General features: G+C 49.3%; 1 protein-coding gene across 34 annotated transcripts in view; it reads left to right on the forward strand.

The window, feature by feature from the left end:
* The window catches only part of EP400 (E1A binding protein p400), a 135,017-nt gene extending 120,402 nt beyond the window's left edge, over window positions 1–14,615 (forward strand). For 33 of the 34 annotated variants that reach the window (XM_065525078.2, XM_065525092.2, XM_065525097.2 and 30 more), the window contains 5 exons: window positions 577–772; window positions 1,158–1,282; window positions 3,598–3,744; window positions 10,738–10,815; window positions 11,625–14,615. In XM_065525078.2, the coding sequence (XP_065381150.1) occupies window positions 577–772; window positions 1,158–1,282; window positions 3,598–3,744; window positions 10,738–10,815; window positions 11,625–11,897 (819 nt within the window). In that variant the 3' untranslated portion in view covers window positions 11,898–14,615. The remainder of the gene's footprint in view (window positions 1–576; window positions 773–1,157; window positions 1,283–3,597; window positions 3,745–10,737; window positions 10,816–11,624) is intronic. The other variant, XM_065525082.2, reaches the window with a different exon arrangement.
* Window positions 14,616–15,454: the final 839 nt, after the last annotated feature.

A 15,454-nucleotide genomic window follows, 5' to 3' on the forward strand; every position in this document is an offset into this window, starting at 1 on the left:
AAGGCTAAATACCAGTTTTAACATTCAGATGTGAGTAGTTCGAGGAGTGTGGGTAATTTTTACTTTGTATTTTCTTACATAATCTTAGTCTTTATACATACAACAATAGAGCTATTTCCACTTACCATTTTTAAAATAGTAATTTAAGAGAAAATGTGTGGGACGGGAGGCTGTGGCAGTCATTTTGAAGTGAGGGACAGGCCGATGTTGGGTGGTCGCTGAAGGAACAGGAAGTGAAGGCTTCTGTGGGAAATGGGTCAGGATGTGGTTACTGGTGCGGTTCAGGAGATGGAGGGAAGTGAAGGTGATGTCCCACGAGATCACTGACATCTGGACGCAGCAGCACGTGTGATGAGCCTGCAGGTCTTGCGGGAGCTTCAGAAGCACAGGCTGACCTGTGACTCGACATTTCCCTGAGGCGTGCAGATCACTCGGTTTTCCTTTTATGTCGGGCTACTTTCAACTTTGTTGATCTTTGTAAATTTTCTCATGGCATGACCTCTTGTGGGGAAGTATTTGGAGAGACATACCATGTCCTGAATTTCTCTGGACTCTCCCATTATTTCTACTGTTTAGACCCGGGTTCCCACTTCTCAGCTGCAGGCGCAAGGGCAGATGCAGACCCAGGCACCCCAGCCAGCCCAGGTGGCCTTGGCGAAGCCTCCAGTGGTGTCCGTCCCGGCAGCTGTGGTGTCCTCGCCGGGAGTCACCACCCTGCCCATGAACGTCGCGGGGATCAGCGTGGCGATCGGTCAGCCACAGAAGGCAGCAGGTGCCGGCCCCAGCACACCCTCCCCTCCTGGGCTTGAGCCCGGTTTCATAGGCCTCTCTGGTGGCAGTGGTCGCCAGCAACCTGTGTTCTTTCCTCGCACCCACCCACTTGAGCCGTCACATGTTCTGGCACAAACATGCCTTGTCGCTTTCCAGGCACAAGGCTTGGTCCTCAGTTGAACTGTTAACATTTTGAAATTTCCATCTTAATTAAGTGTAATTTGTGAACCCAGAAACATTTTAATGTAGTTACGGGATGGCTTACTTGTCTCCATAGAGTTTCATAGTTTATTATTTTCTGTAGAGGTGAGTCCGTTGGAACAGCTTGGCGTGAGCCTCGAGCTCTTTCCCCAATGTGCTGACTAAGCGGCTTTTGCTGCCTGCAGGACAGACCGTGGTGGCCCAGCCTGTGCACGTGCAGCAGCTGCTGAAGCTGAAACAGCAGGCCGTCCAGCAGCAGAAGGCCATCCAGCCGCAGGCTGCCCAGGGCCCGGCAGCTGTCCAGCAGAAGGTACTGGGGCTGGGAGATTCTCACCTCTGGGTCTATGCCAAGGCAAAGCTGGCTGCTGGAGGAGAGGGTCCTGAGCAGACAAGGCCCCTTGTGGCAGCCCAGGCTTTTCAGAGGGTGGCTTCAAGGAGGGCTGGAGGTGCTAGTGTGGTCATCCCTGTTGGTTTTTCCTTCGTTTTAAAGGTGAACGCTGTGTGTGATGTGACAAGTGAGGCTGAGGTCTTGGCAGGGGGGTGGAAGGGGCATGGTCTGTGAGGATGGCTGGGTGCCAGGTAAGAAGCCTGCATGGCATTGGGACAGACACAGGGGATGCAGTTACATGATGGGGGCCAGTGGGCTCAGGGAAGCAGACGCAGCTCACACCACAGGACCCGCCTGGACTCCTAGTGGAGGACAGGGACGCCACATGGTCTGGACCCCAGAGAGAATGCGGCCTCTGTGCATGTTCGTGGTGAAAGGGGAGAATACACACCAGGGACTGACGTGGATGGGGGTGCAGCAGGGCACCGGGCTCCGAGGGTGTCTGCAGGCTCAGCCAGCTCCCTGAGACGACACCTGTGCCTCTCAGCAGCCAGTGCTATGTTGAAGGACGTGAGGGACATACAGTGGTGAGACAGCTCTGCCTCCAGGGACATCTGCTTATGGTGGCTCATCGGTGACACCCAGCCCAAGTCCCGGGCTTTGGATTGCTGGTGTGGGCCCTCAGACCCCATGTTCTTTTTTTTTTTTTTTTTTTTTTTGAGACGGAGTCTCGCTTTGTCGCCCAAACTGGCGTGCAGTGGCCGGATCTCAGCTCACTGCAAGCTCCGCCTTTCAGGTTCACACCATTCTCCTGCCTCAGCCTCCTGAGTAGCTGGGACTACAGGTGCCCGCCACCTCGCCCGGCTAGTTTTTTGTATTTTTTAGTAGAGACGGGGTTTCACCGTGTTAGCCAGGATGGTCTCGATCTCCCGACCTTGTGATCCGCCCATCTCAGCCTCCCAAAGTGCTGGGATTACAGGCTTGAGCCACCGCGCCCGGCAGACCCCATGTTCTGTTGGCACTGCTCTCTGGCTAGAGTTAGAAGGTGGGCTCTGATGGGAAGCCACATGACTGTGCGGGGAGCTACCCTGTTCCCTGACCGCTGAGCTGGCCCCCTGCAGGCACCTGGTGCTCATCTTCAAGATGGAGGATGTTGTTTTGAGGAAACTGAGGCTTAGAGAAAAGGACTTGCCCAGATCACAGGGCCAGTAAAAGGCGGCTGGCTGACTCCAGCGGGCCCAGGGTGCTTTGTGTCACACCAGCTGGACACTGGCTGTGCTGTGAGCCGCTGCCACCTCCTGCAGAAGACCAGTGCTCAGGAACCCTGTGGTGAAGCCCTGCTGGTTGCCAGCGATGGCGTGCTCTGTGGGGAGCTGGAAGCAGAGCTGTCTTTGGAACCCAGAGCGGGAGGGAGTGAGCACTGAGGGAACACAAGCCGGGAGGCACAGGGTGTCTGGGTAATGCCATCAGCTCCGCAGTGGCTGGGTTCCGAAGACCAGCCTGCATCCCCACTCGGCACGACCGCTGCAGGGAAGTGCATGTCCTTTGGGTCGGGATGGTCATCTGCATTTATTTACCTCTAGAAGAAGGAGATGGTACTGGGACTTACCTCCCAGGCCTGGTCAGCAGCCGCTGGGTGCATCATGGTGGTCCATGGGCAGATGTGGCCACGCTGATGCACAGGTGGGCGTGGTCCCTCAGGCTTGAGCTGTGCTTGAGGGAGCAGTGGAAGGCTGCAGCTGAAGTGCCAGGCTGTGTTCCTACGATTGGACAGAAACGCCCTTAGATGTTAGAAACCCCTACTTACCCATAGCATGGCTGATACATCAGATACGTAAACTTCAGACGTGCACAATATGATATGCAAAAATTGTGCATACCAGTTTGTTACCCCTTGTACTAAATATTTTCTCTATGTCTGCCAAATTCTTAAATTGGATTTGAGAGATTGTGATCAGTTTCAGTCACCTAAGTAGCAGCCCTGCGCAGGTGTGCCAAGGGTGTCAGGGTGCCCCACCAGCCCAGCTATGCAGGGAGCAGCATCCCGGGTGGGGTAGGGTGCAGGCAACTGCCGGGCCTCCTGGAGGAGAAGCTGGTGGCCAGGCCGCGTGGGCAGAGGTTTGCCAGGAGGCAGCGTCAGGCGCAGAGGGCAGGGGATGTGGGTACACACAGGGTTGGTCTGGGAGGTAGGCTGGAAAGGGGCTGGGTTCTGCCCTAGGGCCCAGAGCAGTCAGGAGTCCCGGGAGTCTTGAGCGCAGCGTGGTCTCTGCGGCCCTAATTTCGCAGTCTCTCCCCAGATCACTGCACAGCAGATCACCACCCCTGGCGCGCAGCAGAAGGTCGCCTACGCCGCACAGCCAGCCCTTAAGACCCAGTTTCTTACCACACCCATCTCCCAGGCCCAGAAACTGGCCGGGGCCCAGCAAGTGCAGACCCAGATCCAGGTGAGTGGGGAACAGGGTGAGGGCCCACGTGTCAGGAGTGGGTGCCTGGCCTTTGGCTTGTATGTCTCGTGGGCTTTGCCAGCTCCCAGCTCTCGGTGGCTCCACTAGGTGGTGTACTGGAGGGAAGTGTTGTCTCCTGGCCTCAGGTTTCAGCCCCGCTGGCTCCTGGGAAGGCTCCTCTCTGCAGGTGCCTGTTCCGGCTGCCGCCAGCTTTGCCTTCATGTTCTGGATGTCGATCTCCAGCTCTGGGGGGTACAGCTGCCATCTCCCAGTTCCAGGTTCCTCTTCTCCCTTCCTAGTGTCTTTTTAAAAAATATATTTTATTTTATTTTTTGATATTTCTTGTTCATCAAGTTCTACCTGGTGTCTTTGGGAGAATGGAGTTCCTGATTTCATGTGTGCAGTGTGCCCTCCCGTCTTCCTGTGTGCCTAGAGCTTTTATGTCCTGCTTCCTCCCAGAGCTTATGGAGTTGCCTCCCTGCATCCTCCTCTAAGAGCGAGGGAGTTTTACTTTCTCAGCTGGTCTTCCACCCTCCTGGAATTGGTTTTTGGGTTTGAGATAGAAACAGGAATTCAATTTGATGTGCCCTATGAACACCCTATTTTCAGCCCCATTTATTAAAAAGCCCACTCTGTCATCCATCAATCCACAGTGCCGCCTCCACCCGAGATCCTGTGGGGACATTCAGGGCTTTGTGTCTCAGAGGTCGTGCTGGTCCTACTGCACTCTCGCTCTGAGTGGCCGTGACACTTGGTGTCTGGAGGGCGAGTCCTCCTGCCACACCCTTCCTTGGGTGTAAGGTGCCTGTTCTTGGCTCTTCGCCCTTCCGTGTTAATTTTAGTTAGCTTAATTCATGCACTACAATCAAAACTGCTGAAAGTTTTTGTTAGAATTGCATTGATTCTGTAGCTCTGTTTAGGGGAGAGTTAACATCTTTACAGTCTTGGCTTCAGATTCACCAATATGATACATTTTTTGTAAGTCTTTTTTTTTTTTTTTGGAGACGGAGTCTCGCTCTGTCGCCCGGGCTGGAGTGCAGTGGCCGGATCTCAGCTCACTGCAAGCTCCGCCTCCCGGGTTCACGCCATTCTCCTGCCTCAGCCTCCCGAGTAGCTGGGACTACAGGCGCCCGCCACCTCGCCCGGCTAGTTTTTTGTATTTTTTAGTAGAGACGGGGTTTCACCGTGTTAGCCAGGATGGTCTCGATCTCCTGACCTCGTGATCCGCCCGTCTCAGCCTCCCAAAGTGCTGGGATTACAGGCTTGAGCCACCGCGCCCGGCTGTAAGTCTTTTTTAATGCCTTTTAGTGAAGTTTTCTAATTTTTTTTGTGAAAGTCTTATATATTATGTTAGCTTTATTCTTAATCAGTATTTTTTGATGCTTTTGTAAATCGTATGCTTTTAATTTCTGTTTTCTGTCTCTGGCTGTTGTACATTTTTGTACATTGGTTTTTTATTCTGGCCGCCTTGCTAGATTCCGGTTATTTGAATAATTTATCTTAGGATTTGGTTTCGTTGCATTTCCTTCGTATACAGTTGTATCACGTGTAAATCGTGAGATCTACTTCTCCCATCTTAAACCCTTGCTTGCTCCCGCCTGTGCTCCCGCCTTATTGTGCTCCCGCCTTATTGTGCTCCCGCCTTACTGTGCTCCCGCCTTATTGTGCTCCCACCTTACTGTGCTGGCTGGGACCTGCAGCACAGTGGTGAATGTCAGAGTCCATATGTCACTGTGAAGTAGGGTGTTTGCTGTGTTTTTTGTCAGAGTAAGAAAATTCTGTTCTTTCCTACTTTGCTGGAAGTTTCTGTTCCTCTTTGTTAATGGTGCTTTTTGTCTTGTTTAAAGCCCGTGTGTATGAACTCCCTCCCTTACACATCTCCTCTAGCCTCAAGGCTTTAAGTCCTGTCTCGGTGCGAATGACGCCCAGATTCATGTCTGCAGCCACTTACTGTCCTGAGTTCCAGATTATTCATCCTACCTGCCTTTGACAGATCCATGGAGATGTCTGATACCTCAGCCCTCAGGTGTGTACGCCTGACCTGCTCCTACCAGAGGCTTCTGGCTCAGGAAGGACAGCTGTCTCTGCAGACCTTTGCCTACTTGAGAAACCCCTACAGTCACCCATACAGGTCCAGCCCATTGGCAGGCAGTTGTGTGTGCTTGACTTCCAGAAGAGACCTGGACCAGCCACTTCCTGTTTCTGCCGTCAGCCCCTCCTCCGCACCCCTTCCCTGGTTGTTGCCATCTCTCCTGCTTCCTTTTTGCCATCCGTCCCCCAGGATACTCTGTGGTTGTGGGTATGTGTGTGGCTGGGTGGAGGGTATGGGGGTGTGGATGTCTGCTGGCCTGTGCACCCCTCTGCACTTGCTCCTCTGCACCTGTGTCCCTACCAGCCTTGCTCACACCCCCTTCCTGTTCACCTTTTCTGCTCTCTGTTTCTGTACTGTCACCTTCAACAAATACTGTAATTACTTGGATCAGATGATTTTGTCTCCTCCAATAAAGCCAGCCCCATGAGTACAGGCATGCGCGAGGGCTGTTAGTACAGTGGACAGATGGACTATTGTAGCGGGTTATAGTCGTTGAATCCTGTGATGTTCAATCATCGCTGTGTTCTGGGGTGACTCACGGGATCCTGTGGTGGTTGTCGTTGTGCATGGATGAGTTCAGTTGCTGCTCTCATGTGTGCTGCCTCACGGCATCGGGCGGCACGGCCTCGTTCGAGCGCTCTGCCTGCCTTGTCAGGTCTGTTTCTGAGACGGGCTCCTGCTTGTGTTGCCCAGGCTGGCCTTGAACTCCTGAGCTCAAGCAGTTCTCCCTCCTCAGCCTCCGGAGGTGTGTGCCACGATGCCAGGCTTTTGCCAGGGTTTTTACTTCCTTTCCTTTCTTTTATTTTGCTATTCATTTTCTAACTTGTTAAGATGGAATACCACCTGAGCTTATTTCGCAAATTTTATTATTTGGTTTTCCTTCAGTCTTAAATATTTTTGAATTTCCATTTTGATTTCTTCTTTATTCCCTGGGTTCTTTAAAGAAGTGTTTCTTAATTTCCAGGTGAGGTTTTCCAGTTACTTTTTATTATTGACTTAAAAATAAATCTTCATTGTATCATCAGAGAATGAGGTCTGAATGAGTTCAGTCTTTGGAATTTGTGGAAACTTGCTATCTGCTAAATACAGTCAGTTTTAAAAAATGGTCTGTGTCCTTCCAAAGCAGTCTTCAGGGTGGTTCCAGTTGTAAGATGGTTTTGTTGTGACTGGGTCAAGTTTACTCTTTGTGTCATTTCGGTCTTGTGTGTCCTGCCAATCACTTGTGTTACTAGGTATTGAGAAGCGTGTGTAGATGTCCCGTTCTGAGTATGCATTTATCTGTTTCTCCTTACCTTTCTCTCTGGTTTTGCTTTATATCTTAGATGGTTTTTCATTAGCCACATTTAAGTTTAAAGTTTTAAATTTTGTTATTTTGAAATGACTCTTACTATTTTCAGTAATATCTCTGGTCTTGAAGCCTATTTGCCTTGTATGAGTAAAGCATCACCCTCCTGTTGGAAGTTTCTGGTCTGTATTTTTCCCTCCTTGTTGTCAGCCATTCTCTGTGTGCCCCGCGTCACTCCTCTGAGCAGCTCGCAGGCAGGTCCGGCACTGCGGTGAGGTCAGGCCTTCCGTCTGTGACTCTTACCTGAAACATGTGCCCACTCGTCTGTATATAAGGGTGGGTATAAGGGTGGGTATGTTTGAATTTCTGGCTTCTCTTTTGTTTGGACCCTGTTTGTCTTGCTTGTTCTGTTTTTTCTTTCCTCCCTTCCTTGCCTTCTTTTGAGCCACCTTTTAAAATTTTTTTTATTTTTTATTTTGTCAATTTTTGCCCCTCTGCCAGTGAAAAATTTTGTATTTTCTTTCTGTTCTTTAAGTGGTTACCTTAAAATCTCCATGTGCACACTTCTGTATCAGAGTATGAAGTTAACGGTTGCCTCCAACCTGTTCTCCAGCGATGATCTTATCACACAGTAGCTCAGTTTGTTCATTTCAAATGCTGCTGTTAGCGTGCGTTTTAATTCTGTCCTTTTTCGTTTTTTTTTTTTTGACGCAGCGTCTCGCTCCGTCGCCCAGGCTGGAGTACAGTGGTGCGATCTTGGCTCACTGCAACTTCCGCCTCCTGTGTTCAAGCGATTATCCTGCCTCAGCCTCCTGAATAGCTGAGATTACAGGCACGTGCCACCAGGCCCGGCTAATTTTTATATTTTTAGTAGAGATGGGTTTCACCGTGTTGGCCAGGCTAGTCTCAAACTCCTGACCTCGTGATCCACCTGCCTCAGCCTCCCGAAGTGTTGGGATTACAGGTGTGAGCCACCATGCGTGGCCATAATTCTGTCCTTTTTCATCTTGGACTTTTTATGTGGAATTGCTTTCCTTCCACTTGACCCATCCTTTGGAATTTCCTTAAGTGCTTGAAAATGCCTGTGTGTCGTTCTTGTTCCTGGGAGACAGTTTTGCTTAGTACAGAATTCCCAATTGGCATTGTCTTTTTTTGTTTGTTTTTGTTTTTTTTTTTCAAGACAGAGTCTCACTCTCCTATGCTGGAGTGCAGTGGCACGATCTCGGCTCACTGAAACCTCCGCCTTCCATGTTCAAGAGATTCTCCTGCCTCAGCCTTCCAAGTAGCTGGGACTACAGGCGCGCACCACCATGCCCAGCTAATTTTTGTATTTTTAGTAGAGGTGGGGTTTCACCATGTTGGCCAGACTGGTCTCGAACTCCTGACCACGGGTAATCCACCTGCCTTGGCCTCCCAAAGTGCTGGGATTACAGGCATGAGCCACCGTGCCCGGCCGGCATTGCTTTCTGAGTGCATTCACTGTATCGTTTCCTCACTGTGGCTGCTTTTGTTGTTGAAGAGGAGCCGGCGTCTGTCCAGCCTTTCACTCTTCCAGGGTCGCCTCTCTTTTCCCCGCCCTCTGCCTGTTACTGAGACATTGTCTTTGTCTTCGTTGTTTCGCATTTTCTTTCCGATGCTCAAGCTTCTTGAATCTGGGGCAGTCTCTCTCATCTCTTTAGGAAGTGAGCAGCCACTGTTTGTTTAGCTGTTGCCCCTGTCCTGTTTTCTCTGACCTCCGGGTCTCTCAGCAGCTTTTATATTTTCTGTGTCTGTCTCATTGTACCATACGCTGAGTCATGTCTTTCGCTCTTTCTCCTCAGTCACTCATTTTCCCCTTGGTTAGGTCAAATCTCTCAGGCTTGTCTGTCGAATTTTTATCTTGATGATTTATTATTTTATTTTCAGAAGTTCCCAAATATGCCTGATCTTTGTTTATAGTCTCTTGTTTGCAGGCTTCACAGAGTGAGCCCAGTGGTTTTCTGAATCTGGTGATTACCCTGTCTGAAATGTGCTGCGTCTGTAGGGACTCCTTGTGGCCTGGGGCAGAGGTGGATTTTTGCTTCTGCAGGTACCTTTGGGTGGCATCAGGAACGCCGCTCAGTGTGTGGCTCGGGCTTGCGCTCGGCTCTCAGGTGTCACCCACCTGGCCTCTGAATCTGTGTCTGCTCCTCTCTGCTCCCTGGCACTGAGGCTTAGGGCAGGTGCTTTTCTTACAGATGCCACTGGAGGAAGGGGGTGCCTTCTTTGCAGCTTTTGGGTACCTTTGTGGGGACAGTGTCTCCCTCCAGGATGGCAGCTGGCAGTAGCATGGGGCTCTTTTGCGAGCTCCCCACCGAGAGCTGGCCTATACCTGGTGTCTGTTCAGCTGTGTCCTATGCGACCCTGAAGACCATAGTGTGCATCTCCATGTGGCCGGTGATCCCAGCAGAGGTTGTGCAGCTTTTCTGCTCTGTGGCTCGTGGTGCCCGCCTGTGCTTAGGTTTGGAGACTGGCAGTTCCTGACTCTTTGCAGGTTTCTTGGTACATTTCAAGTGCTTTACTTAAGACGTCTCAGGATTTTCAGTGCTGTGCCAAGTAAGTCCTGGGCCATTGTGGTCTTGAGATGGGCCCTGGAACACCGGCCGCATCTTTGTTTCTCGTCAGTTCCACAGGAGGCGCTCAGGGCACTTCTTATCTTAGTGAATCTTATTTATAATTGTTTCTTTTAAGTGACAGTAAACTAGTAAATGCCTTCTGATTGATTTTAATTTTAGTAAGGACTAACATTTATTTGGATCTTTGTTGATGTATGAGTAAATCATATGATTTCACATTTTTCCCAGAATTATCTTGGGAAATATTATTTTCTTCCGTGTTCTATAAGAAATAGGACCCACCAAGAGGCCAGGGTCCATGAGGGCCTTGTGCAGGGAGGGCCCTTGAAATCAGGGCCCCCAGCAGCTGTCCACGCTGGAGCCTGTCTGTGCTCTGGGTGCATGCCCTGACGGTGCTGATAGGACACACAGATGGCCCAGAGCCACTTACTACATCAAGACAGCGGGAGACGCATGCAATAGCAAATGCACAGAAAGTGGGCACTGGGTGGAAAGCACTGCTTTATAAATAGTCATATTCAATCATGACTAAGAAAAATGTAGAAAAATGAAAAATTACCAGCCTCAAAACCTTGGTACATCTCTGGGTTCCCCATTTCAGCTGGCTGCCCGAGCTGCACTGTACAGCTCATTATTGGAACGCTGTCCAGAGCTCTTGGGACTCACATGCGGAGCTCTTGGGACTCACAAGACGCTCAAATACTTACCATCCTCAGTCTGATTCTTTCATATAAACTTGGAGTAGTTTTTGTGAAAAGAAAAAATGTGTCTGAAATATGAGACCAAAAATAAGCTTAAATGATGAGTGATAGCAAATTGGGGAGGCAGTCAGTTGACTCACGATGCAGTGGAGCGACTTTCTGTCTCACTGCTGCAGGTGGGCACAGTATGAGAATTGCTCTTTTGTGTCACCTGGTCGTTGTGTTTTTTGCATTAACTGAGAAGGACCGAAAGGGAGGAAAAATCTTTTTGTGCACATGCTCCTTTGAATTCTATGTTTGGCTTTTTTTGTTTTGTCAAAGGTTGCAAAACTTCCTCAAGTTGTTCAGCAGCAAACACCCGTGGCCAGCATCCAGCAAGTTGCCTCTGCTTCCCAGCAGGTAGGACGTGTAGACAAGGTGGAAACCTCACATTTCCTAGGTCAGAGAATGGGTTGTTTTCATCTGAGGTCATGATGAGGGAATCACTTTTGATTTTTGTGATACACACAAAAACATTAACTTCAGGGGAAAAACTAGATATGCTTAATAATGAGAAGAAGAGTGAACAAGCATTTTGGGGTGTTGTGTCAGCCGCACTGAGGGAGCCTCTCCTTGGGCTCACTCCCAGGACCCTTCGTCCACCGATTACTGCGAGTGTGTCCTGCAAGTTGCAGACACTGCCCTGTGGTTTTAGGGAGGCACAGGCCTCAGGCAAGCAGGCTCTGCTCGGGGGCCTGCCTGTGAGCAGAGACGCTGTGGGCACAGGGGCCCTGCCTCCCACAGAAGCCTTTCCGGCGCTTTCATTGTTGTCGCTGATGCTCCACAATATGACTTTAGCACAGTGCTTCAAATGTAAAGCAGTGCTTTAAACTTTTTAAATTTTGTTCAAAGTCACACTGGCATATAGATTTCGACAATCCAGGTTGTATTAAAAGCTTTACTACAACAACAAAATCAGTCCCTGACCCAACTCTCACCTTTTCCCCAGAGGCATCTGGTGTTAGTCTAAAAGCAACCGTCTTTTAATTTTCCCCTTGTGTTTAGTTAGAAACCAGAGGTCATATTGTTGTGTGACTGGTCATTCTCCATGTCATAAAAGCATAGTCAGTGAAGCTTCTCGAGCCCTCCCCATCCCAAAGAACGTCCCCTGTCCTGTCCCTGGACTGAGTTTCCTGGGCAATGTGTGTTTTCTGACTCTCTCGGCTCAGGCTTCTCCACAGACTGTGGCGCTCACGCAGGCGACAGCGGCCGGGCAACAGGTGCAGATGATCCCTGCAGTGACCGCGACTGCCCAGGTGGTTCAGCAGAAACTCATTCAGCAGCAAGTGGTGACCACGGCATCGGCCCCGCTCCAGACCCCAGGCACTCCCAACCCAGCCCAGGTGCCCACCAGTTCTGACAGCCCAAGCCAGCAGCCCAAGTTACAGATGAGGGTCCCTGCTGTCAGGCTAAAGACACCCACTAAGCCTCCGTGCCAGTAGTCAGGGCAGCAGGGCTGCCTCTCATCTAAAGCAAAACTACCTTCCTCACAGAAAACGCTTTATTTGTGAACCTCGGGACAATGTCATGCAAGATATTCAGCACTGGGAAAGATATAATTGAAACAAAGTAGTGTAATCATTTTATTAAAATGCATCCCGCACTGCAGGACAAATGATCCTTATGGAGCGCCCCCTTCTCTGTACTATGTGACTCATGGAAAAAGTGACAACGCGGTTTCCTCTAAATCATTTCGCCTTTCAGACCCCACCCGCACCGGTCCCCCAGAGCCTAGTCCTGTGTTCTGAAGGCCATTCCGAATTTCTTTGTGAGCGTGTAGTGCTTTGCGTGCCACAGAAGCCGTCTAGCGTGTGAGGAGCATACAGTGGACTTTCTAAAGATAAGACGTGCCACGTGCCAGAGTTTAGTTCTTTATACCTTACTGAAAAATGCCTCATGGTCTTCGTAGAGGAGAAGGCCTGTCTAAAGTAAATCATCCGAGATTGGTTTTCCATTCCAAAGAAAGCCAATATGGTTCTTTCCTTCCCTCCTAAAATGTGACTTAACTTTTAAGAGAAATGTCCTAACACCCACCTAAACACGCAAGGCACGTTCCTGGCTTGTGTTCAAGGGAAATCATCAGCCATTGCACTGTTATTCCAAAGAGCAGCCAACAGTGGCTTCCCCCAGGCCCACCCCGCAATGGGATTGGCTTTCGTGTAATGGAAACTTCTGGGACTGATGCCTAACTCAGTGCACTCAAGATGTATCTCCAGCTTTTGGAGGAAGCTGGTGTTTGATGTAGTGTGTTAAACAGCTCCTGAGAACCTTTGGGACGCTCCGCCATGGCTGGCGTGAGGCCCAGAGGACCACGCAGAGGCAACGTTAGTACAGATGTCATGGCTGAGGGGACGATGGGCCTGGACTCAGGGAGCCAGGGCGAATGTGACAGACACCCCTTGCTGCCACAGCCAGCCCTTTGACAAAGGCGGGCTTGTGATTCTGGAAGTATTGGCTATAGCGGTGGGCCCAGTCAGCTCTTCCTTGTGGACTTGTGACAGCAGATTGTCTCTCAGATAAGCTTGTATGGTTCTGCTGTTGTGGAAGAAAGGAAGCCCAGTATTTGCTACTGTTTTTCCCTTTTTTACTATGACGAGAAAATAAATGCAATTTTAGTGGAATTGATTGACTGACAATGTCTCCTTCCTTTGAAGTTTTCACCAAAACAAAAAGGTCCATATCCAATAATATCCTTTGTACTCTGGCTTGATTTTGGCCTATTTTACATTATTTGGTCCAGGAAATTAGGTTATATTAGGATTTTTTGTATACTAAAAATCAGTTACGGCACAATAAAGATTTTCCATTTTTACATTGTATTTCATCTGCTTCCTCCCCATTCTCTCACTTTAAGTGACATTGAGGAAGGTATTCTGTCCCATATGTTTCTGTGGACAGCGATACGGCAGGATTCAGTGAAATCAACTGGGGAGCTCACTTTTGAGCTCTTGATAAGAAATTTGGAGAAAAGTAAAAATCAAGCTTTGATAAAACAGAAGAAATTAATCTTTTAGTTAGGTGAACATATCAAAGCAGAGGACTGGAATCTGTTTCTTCTAACCAAACCCGTTCTCCCTGACTCGGCATGTGCCGTGAGAGCGCAGCTTGCCGGAGGGAGGGCCGCTCTGTGGGCCTCGGATCTGGCTCCCGGTGGAAATGTTTACTCCTCCTCATCCAGAAATGTGCAGAACTGAAGTATTTAGGAATTCTGCCTTTGTCATCTGTTTTAATTTGCGTGCCCTGTTCGGTTTTTTTGTCTTTCCCAAATCTTGCTGTTCTCTTTATAGGTGAAGATAAAATGTTGAGTGCACTTACTTTAGAATATCCTAGCCATAACTTAAGTAAAAGCGCTCTATTAATCTGAAACACTACAAGAGAATTTAGCAACATCTCTCAAAAGCTTTTTTGGAGTGATGAACAGGATTCTGAATATTTGCAATGTGGAGTTCCAGCCCCGATCTCACGTCAGTGAGGGTCTCCTGTCGAGATCTCAAGTGTGTTTCCTTTGGCTGTTCCCTAATACAAAATATGGACATATTTTTACTCGTAGCACTCAATTTAGTAACTTCTAGATGCTACCGTTGACCTGAGTTAATTTCACTTTGTCTTGTAAGTAAAAATTCTCCTTTCAGTATATTATTTTCTTGGCCTTCCATTTTAAAGGTTAAAGTTTCTAACCTAAGAATTAAGTACGCATTCAGGAAGCTGTTGTCTAGGCCCCTTGTGAATCTGGGTTCATTCCAATACGGCAAGTAAGAGTTGGAAACTTTGAGAACACGGACTATAAAGGCAGCAGCCCAAACACTGTCAGACTCTAATTGGCCACCCTGGGAAACAGTTGCCCTGTTATTCTTTAAAGAAAGACGTTTATTCTAATGAAAGCCAGACTGTTTTTAAAGCATGTGGCAGGAAGCAGAAGGTTGGATCCAAGCCCTTGTTCAGATTTGGTGCCTGATAAGACGGGGGTTTCTCTTTTTGTGACCTTTATTATTATTTTGTTAACTGTTGTAACCAGTTAGCTGTTGTGTTTTAAAATAGAAAGGAACCAGACTGAAATTGTAAATACTTTGTAAACATAAGCATTTGTACTTGAATAGTAGGATTTTAAAGGGCATTGATAGCCTACCAAACAAAAGGCAAAATAAAGTGACCTTTTTCTATATGTTATCATTTCGTCTTTCATAGAAAACTGGTATTTCAGTAAAAATGAGATGCTAATTGGGTTTTTCATTTGTGTGAGGAAAAAACAAAACCAAACAAGTAATGTTGGAGCCAGAGGTGTTCCCCTCACCCACTCTTCCGTGGCCATAGAAGGACCTGGAAGGAACAGAAACCACATTCACTGAGTCCACCAGGCAGCCGCTTCCCAAAGCCGCATGTGGAGGAAAGAGCCGGCGCCGCCCTGCCCCACGTGGCCTGCCAGCCACACAGCACCTGTCGTCACTGTCCTGGGGGCCATGGTGGCCCCGTGTGGCCTGCCAGCTGCACAGCACCCATCGTCACTGTCCTGGGGGCCATGGTGGCCCCGTGTGGCCTGCCAGCCGCACAGCACCCATCGTCACTGTCCTGGGGGCCATGGTGGCCCCGTGTGGCCTCGCAGTGCCTGTCGTCACTGTCCTGGGGGCAATGGTGGCCCCGTGTGGCCTGCCACTTGCACAATACCTGTCATCACTGTCCTGGGGGCCATCGTGGCCCCGTGTGGCCTGCCACCCGCACAGCACCCGTTGTCACTGTCCTGGGGGCCATGCTGGCACCAGTGTCCTTCCACACCCAGTCCATGTGCCCGAGTAAGGGCAGGGACACCTGCTCACAGGTGCTCACCACCGAAAACGCCTGTGAGCAGGTGGCCTGGGAATTGTTGCTTCTCTTTTTCTTCTGCATTTGGACTTTTCTTCGTTTCGTTTTAAATCTGATTACAAAAATCAATGCATACTTTTAATTGAAAATACCCGCATTATGCAAAGTAAAGAAGCATCCCAGAAGCCCACGGTTAGTTTTG

The sequence above is a fragment of the Macaca fascicularis genome, chromosome 11 (assembly GCF_037993035.2).
Source record: "Macaca fascicularis isolate 582-1 chromosome 11, T2T-MFA8v1.1".
NCBI classification, from domain to species: Eukaryota; Metazoa; Chordata; class Mammalia; order Primates; family Cercopithecidae; genus Macaca; species Macaca fascicularis.